This window comes from Limanda limanda, chromosome 21, assembly GCF_963576545.1.
Source record: "Limanda limanda chromosome 21, fLimLim1.1, whole genome shotgun sequence".
NCBI classification, from domain to species: domain Eukaryota; kingdom Metazoa; phylum Chordata; class Actinopteri; order Pleuronectiformes; family Pleuronectidae; genus Limanda; species Limanda limanda.
In genome coordinates, this window is record NC_083656.1 from 2,249,881 (window position 1) to 2,256,560 (window position 6,680).

Consider the following 6,680-nt stretch of genomic DNA (forward strand, 5'->3'; position numbering starts at 1 on the left):
AAACATCACTACTTCTGTGATGCAACAATACCTACGTGCTTTAGCATTGCACAACTGATTTCATCCTTCCCTGGAGATGTTAGCCCAGATCTTTCTATTGCTCTCCTCGATTTCTGGTATGGTCCCTTCTCTCAAGAATTCCAGGATGAGCTGATCTCCTCCTTGCCTATCATCTCCTGCCCTCCTCAGTCAAGTTATCAGAACTATGGATTTTAAGAAGTGCTTAGGCTATCATCTAGCTAACATGTTTCCTTTGACTTGACGCAGTTCAACAACCCTACGTCCTTTTACCTCAGAATTGCGGAATCCTTACCTATGATCTCACAGTTGTTTGATACACAATTCTTTCATCCATATGACTTATTCAATCCCCTTGATGTTGGTTGCCTTCCGCAAATAAACCAAACAAATAAGAGGGAAGGAGAACACAAACCAGATACACATTCAAATGAAGGGAACATTGTATAATGAACTCCGCCTGGCCGGACTGTTCTGTGACGCCATCCTCAAAGTTGAGGAGGTTCAGTTTCCAATTCACCGGACCATCCTCTATGAATGCAGTCCCTACTTTCAGTAAGCTGGTTCCTGATCAATGGGGAGAATATTCATCTTATTGAGTAATCTTTATGCTACTGCTACTACCCATGGTGCAAGTTCCTAGTCTGTCTCCAAACTTTGCCAGAATTTCCCTTTTCACTTTGTCCCTTCTGCTTGAGAAGTGCTAAAACTGGTCTATATTGTAGTGGTCCGTGTGAAATGGTTGAATATCTTTTTTAAATCTCTGCCTTGTCTCCCCTCTAACCCTCAGAGCTCTTTTTAAACACTGTGCAAACACAGGCCAGATTTTCCACATACCCCTGGTGTTTCCTGACATCCTGCGGATAATCATTGAGTTTGCATACACTGGCTCTGTTGCTTCCACAGAGGACAACGTGCAGGAGTTGATGATCACAGCTGATAGGCTCAACATAATCGGCATCATACAAGAATGCTCCCACTTTATGCGTGATCAGATCTGCCCACAGAACTGCATTGGCATCTGGCAGTTCACAAATATCTGCCACAGCTCCGTGCTGCGGGAAAGGGCCTTCGATTACATCATCCAGCACTTTGAGGAGATCGTTCCCGTCGAAGAGTTCCTGCAGCTCTCTGTGAAAGAGCTTACTGCATTCATTGCCAGAGATGAACTTCATGTGAGGAAGGAAAGTGTTGTGTTTGATGCAATCCTGCGCTGGATCGGCCACAAACCCAAAGAACGAGAGCAACACATTGCTGTGCTTTTGTCTCAGGTAATATATCTAGTCTAGCTTTACTGCAAATATACAACCAATATAGTTTTAAGTTTGATGTGATATCAACAAGTTCTGTTCCCTTCTCCCTGTGTAGGTGCGGCTGGGCCTGACAGGACATGGGTACATTTTGACCCATGTGATCACCAATAAGCTGGTGAAGAGCAACGCTGAGTGCAAGCAAATAACTGAACATTCAATGTGTATGATATGGCACATGTCCACAATACAACCCTTGACTTGTGGTCTCAGTAACACTCTCGCCCGTCCTCGTGTGCCTAATTCCTTCCTGTTGGTCACTGGAGGCAGCAATGACAGCGGTCACTGTTGCAATATTGAGACGTACGATCCCATCTTTGACCACTGTATCAACATCCCAGACAAGCTGGAGCATCCTCGGACCCAACATGGCACAGTCTTCCTTGATGGTTATGTCTACTGTGTCGGTGGCATGGAGAGAGAGCGCTATTTTAACAGCGTGGTCAGATTGGACCTTAGGACACACACCTGGCAGGAGGTGGCGCCGATGCACTACCGCCGCGGCTACGTGTGCGTAACCGTACTGGACGGGTTCATCTATGCCATCGGCGGCGCTGACGGAATTGTTCGACTCAACACTGCAGAGCGCTACTGTCCCGAAACCAACCAGTGGACACTTATTGCACCCATGCACTTGCTGAGGAGCGACGCCAGCTGCACAGTACTGCATGGCAAGGTTTGTTATATATGGAAATAATAATAAGTAGCAATAGGTAGTATAAGTCACCTTTTAAAACTAAGAGAAGACCTGGGTACTCACTGCTGCTCCTTATCTCCTCAGATATACATGTGTGGTGGTTACAGCGGGACCGAGTGCCTGCAGACGGCTGAATTTTACGATCCAGAAACCAAACGTTGGACACTGACCAACCCTATGAGCCAAATGCGACGTGGACTGAGAGTTGTTGCATATAATCATCAAATCTATGCAGTAAGTAAATGAAACACTGCCGACATCCACATCACCCAAAAATCTAGACTATAGCTGCTCTCGGACACGCACTGAACGTCGTAGTTTGTCAGTGTTTTCTCCAGAGGAGATGCATCACTACTTGTTACACTGTGATGCAACAATACCTACGTGCTTTAGCATTGCACAACTGATTTCATCCTTCCCTGGAGATGTTAGCCCAGATCTTTCTATTGCTCTCCTCGATTTCTAGTATGGTCCCTTCCCTCAAGAATTCCAGGATGAGCTGATCTCCCCCTTGCCTATCATCTCCTGCCCTCCTCAGTCAAGTTATCAAATGTCAGAAGTCACGAAAACTGCAGTATCTGTAATTTGTGCAACAAGATAGATAGTTAGAATGCTAACTTTGTGTAATATGCACTGTGTTCAGCATCGTAGTTTCTTAAAGGGATAGTTCAACGAAAAAGGAAAATTCCCTCATCTACTCACCACTTGGCCGATGGAGGGGTGGTTGGGTGAAGTGTTTGACTTCTGGAGTTTAAGGGGTAAACTTTGTTGCAGCAGAATCCAATACAATTGAATTGAATGGTGGCCGAGACTTCAGACGTAATAAAACCACAGAAGAACATAAAGTGCCTCCATATCTGCTCCTGTGGTGTCTTCCAAGTGTCCGCCAGCCCCGACTCAAGGAGACATCAGAGAATCAACTGTTCATCTTAACCAAATTACCCAAATAATAATCTAGACCTTTTAATCCACATGTGAAACTGATCTAACCTCATTCTACTTTATTCTGTCTATTCTATACAAGGTGCATTTTTATCCTATCAAACCCTTGACCTAAATATTTGTCTCCTCCAGATCGGTGGCTTCGATGGCAACGACCATCTGTCGAAGGTTGAGGCCTACGACCCCCAGTCCAACGCCTGGCACCTGCTGAGCCCCATGTGTTCGCTCCGCAGCAACTTTTGCCTGGAGGTGATAGAAGACCAGTTCTATGTCATTGGGGGCGTCAACGGCACCATCATCAATGAAAACATAGATGTGTATTGTCCTTATACTGACATTTGGGACGCCCGTAGAGCCGTCATCTCCCGTAGCTTCGCAAGCTCCTGTCTCGTGTCTGGAATCCCTAACATGGCAGAGTTTATGATATCTCGAGACTCACTGCCGCACTTTAATGTGGATCTGGGTCCGCGCTACTTAGGCTGCTAGCACTCGGACATGTGCTCTCTTTTCGTCTCGCCCACATCAGGAAATTTGTAACAAATACATGTTTTGATGCCTTTAATAGATGATATGATGTGTATTATACCAGTGATACCTGAACCCTGTAAAGAAGATAATAACAAATAATAACTGGTGGTATGGTACAATGGTATAATTCTGAGATGTTTCTGCTTGTGGTTATTCCGTCATTTGAATTATGCATAGATACCAAATTATTGTTTTCTTACGTACAGTTTGCCATTCAAATACCGTGGCGAGAAGAGTTTTATGTACAGTCTGTGGTAGAAACACAGAATCAGCCGCTCACTGTAAATTCAGAAAAGAGACCTCTTCCTCTCGAACGTTCACACAGAGTGAATTCATCCAGATGAAGCGTCGTGTTATTATGTGACGTATCAGCAGAGACGTGGAAACATAATATCTGAGGTTGTTATGAGCAATAAAATAGGTTTTAATTGTTTTAAACGGAATGAAGCGGAACCTTCCTCTCACCTCGCCGTCCCCGCACGGACTCTTTAGTTGGACGGACCGAGCAGAGGAGAAGCAGGAAGAAAAACCTGATTGTTTTGTTTCCAAACTGTGAGATAATGAGGAAGAGAATGAAGATCGAGTGACGGTGAAGGTGACGTTCAGCTGGTGAACATGTGGAGGAGCGACTCGACCGGAGGAGCGGAAAGGTTCGAGTTCCTCCAGACTCTGGTGACGGAGTTCCAGGACACGGACAGTGGAGGTGAGGAATCCCGGAAGTTCAACCTGAGACCAAGGAGGCTGCGGATGATTCATACTCATCTCAGATGTCTTGTCTGATAAACTGTTAAATGTCCACATATTGATAAATTGATTAATCTGTTCATTACACATATGCGAGTTTGACATGATCAAATATGAATAATTGAATTATATTCTGAGGCAGGCACAAATATTGATATTTAAGAGTTTTTAATAATGTGGTGTCGTTTACCCACACAAGTTCAACTACTTATTTCATAACATGCATTAAAACACACTGGTGAGTTCTCTCTGCTGAGGAAAATATATAAAAGCATCGCTGCTTCTAAATAATCGCTTTTACTTTGGCCTTTAAGGAATGTGTTCAAAACGTTTTCATTTGTTAAATTTCTTATAAAATGTTTGTCATTACATCAGAGGCCAAGGAGCAAGTGCTGGCTAACCTGGCCAACTTTGCATATGACCCGAAGAACATGGAGTATCTGCGGGAGCTGCAGGTGACGGACCTCTTCCTGGACATGTTGACCGAGGAGAATGAGAACTTTGTGGAGTTTGGGATGGGTGAGTATTCCTCCTGAAAACCACCTTCTCGCTCCTGTTGACTCCTCACTAGGGTTGCAAAATTCCGGGAATATTCAAAGTTGGAAACTTTCCATGGGAATAAACAGGAATTAACGGGAATTAACAGGAATAAACTGGAAATGTTGTGGGTAATTTATACTAACTGTATTTACCTTGTCATATACAGACATAAATATAAACATTTTGTTGTGTCATAGGCTGATTTGAGCCCTGAGAAAACTTTGGGCACTTGACTATATGCTTCTGCATCGTTGTGTCATTCTTAACATAGGTCTTTGCACAGTATTTGCAAATGTACACAGCCTTTCCTTCTACATTGGATGGGGTGAAATGTCTCCACACATGAGAGAGTGCACGTGGCATTGTTCTGTAGAATAAGATGAGAAAAAAGTTTGTAAAAAAACACTAATGCAATGCCAGAGATATAAATAGTTAGCCAAACAATTGGAATCGTCTGTAAAAATATTTAACAATTGATGGATAAATGAATGGAAATAGTCTAGATGAACAGATGAACAATCCTCAATCAGCATGCTAATATATTTTCCCAGTAATATCATGGAAACTTACCTGACTAGTCCTTCACTCTACAGCAGGCCTCAGTAGCCCTGCTGTAGAGTGAAGCATGCTGGGAGTTATCTGTGCATGTGATGGAAGAATGCACAGTGGAGGGTTGAAACTCAACGTTCCATACATCTTTAAAATAGAGTTTTGAATGATGTTTTTATTGCTCATCGTTTAATTTGCATAGTTTTTTTTTTTCAAAATTTCCCAAATTCCCGAGCTTAATATTCCCTTGGAAAGTTTCCGGAAATTTACCGGAAACTTTCCGCCCCTTTGCACCCCTACTCCTCACACGTCTCACCTCTGTCGTCTGTGTGTCGTGTTCTCAGGAGGGTTGTGTAACCTCAGCATGGAGCCGCAGTGCAGAGACATCATCCTGAGGAGCAGCGGGATCAGCTTAGTCACCAAGTGTCTGTCGAGCCCGAGGGAAGAGACCGTCCTGTCGGCCATCACCACGCTCATGAACCTCACCACGCCCCAGTCACGCTCTGACGTCACCGCCCCAGCCATCCTGCAGTGCATGCTGCGCTTCTCCCTCCCGGAGAGCCCCCCCCGCCTGCGCAGCCTGGCAGCTGTGTTCCTGCAGGACTGCTGCAGCCAGGAGCAGGTGGCCCGGGCACAGCAGCAGATGCAGGGTCAACAGACGGCAGTCGGGATCCCGCTGCCCAAAGACAGCTGAGGTGCTTCCTCTCTGTGAGTGAAGGCAGTGTCTTGTACTGTGCGGCCATAAGCATGTGGACATTCCAAGTGCAGAATGTATAGGGAGTGTTTGAAACAAGAATCTGGTCACAGCCTGTAGGGTCCAACAGGAGAATCCCCTGCAGCTGATGTTCTTTCCCTGAACTTTGGATTCAACCTGCTGCTCTTCTGCATCTTCCATCAAAGTGCACGTTCATAACAGATGATGGAGTTCAGTTGCTATGTTTATTCTGACCACACGAGGGAGACTGGCGGGTTTCAGTTGAAGTGAAGGGTTCTGTTAGTGCTTTCGCCTGTGGACCACACAGCATGAGCCTAATGTCATAAATAATAAATAACATCTATTTTTGTAGAGCTCAAAATGTTTGAAGTGTTGTGACTGATATTGTTTGTAAAACCCGGCTCACCATCTGCAGGAGGGTCACGGTTATGTCCTGAAATGTAAAATCCAAACCCCAAATATGTAGAATAAAGATCTCTACATAAACCTTGAGCCAGGAGTTTGTTTTCTTCTCGCTGTTAAGAGCTATTTCTGGGCCGAGTCCTTCAGGTCTAGACAGACGACGACATCCGATCCTGCAGCCCAGCGTCCGGTGGACTGCACACGCAGCTCAGACTCGGGAGGAAATCATTTGCAG

At 44.9% G+C, this 6,680-nt stretch overlaps 2 protein-coding genes across 2 annotated transcripts; both read left to right on the top strand.

Moving 5' to 3' along the window:
* Positions 1-76: 76 nt before the first annotated feature.
* Positions 77-3,453, top strand: LOC133028151 (kelch-like protein 10). The gene is made up of 6 exons (XM_061095346.1): positions 77-116; positions 417-573; positions 809-1,289; positions 1,387-2,004; positions 2,110-2,259; positions 3,100-3,453. The coding sequence occupies exons 1-6, from the start codon at positions 77-79 to the stop codon at positions 3,451-3,453; spliced, it is 1,800 nt and encodes a 599-aa protein (XP_060951329.1).
* Positions 3,454-3,999: 546 nt separating this feature from the next.
* On the top strand, positions 4,000-6,535 carry armc7 (armadillo repeat containing 7). Its single transcript, XM_061094986.1, has 3 exons — positions 4,000-4,198; positions 4,615-4,758; positions 5,673-6,535. Exons 1-3 carry the CDS (start codon positions 4,111-4,113, stop codon positions 6,020-6,022), a joined length of 582 nt encoding a protein of 193 aa, XP_060950969.1. The 5' UTR covers positions 4,000-4,110; the 3' UTR covers positions 6,023-6,535.
* Positions 6,536-6,680: the final 145 nt, after the last annotated feature.

Coding starts and splice junctions, on each gene's coding strand:
- LOC133028151 (XM_061095346.1), top strand. CDS start 77: ATGTTAGCCCAGATCTTTCTATTGCTCTCCTCGATTTCTG. Junction 1,290..1,386: donor TTGCTGTGCTTTTGTCTCAG/GTAATATATCTA, acceptor CTCCCTGTGTAG/GTGCGGCTGGGCCTGACAGG. Junction 2,260..3,099: donor ATAATCATCAAATCTATGCA/GTAAGTAAATGA, acceptor TGTCTCCTCCAG/ATCGGTGGCTTCGATGGCAA.
- armc7 (XM_061094986.1), top strand. CDS start 4,111: ATGTGGAGGAGCGACTCGACCGGAGGAGCGGAAAGGTTCGAGTTCCTC. Junction 4,199..4,614: donor CCAGGACACGGACAGTGGAG/GTGAGGAATCCC, acceptor TCATTACATCAG/AGGCCAAGGAGCAAGTGCTG. Junction 4,759..5,672: donor CTTTGTGGAGTTTGGGATGG/GTGAGTATTCCT, acceptor TCGTGTTCTCAG/GAGGGTTGTGTAACCTCAGC.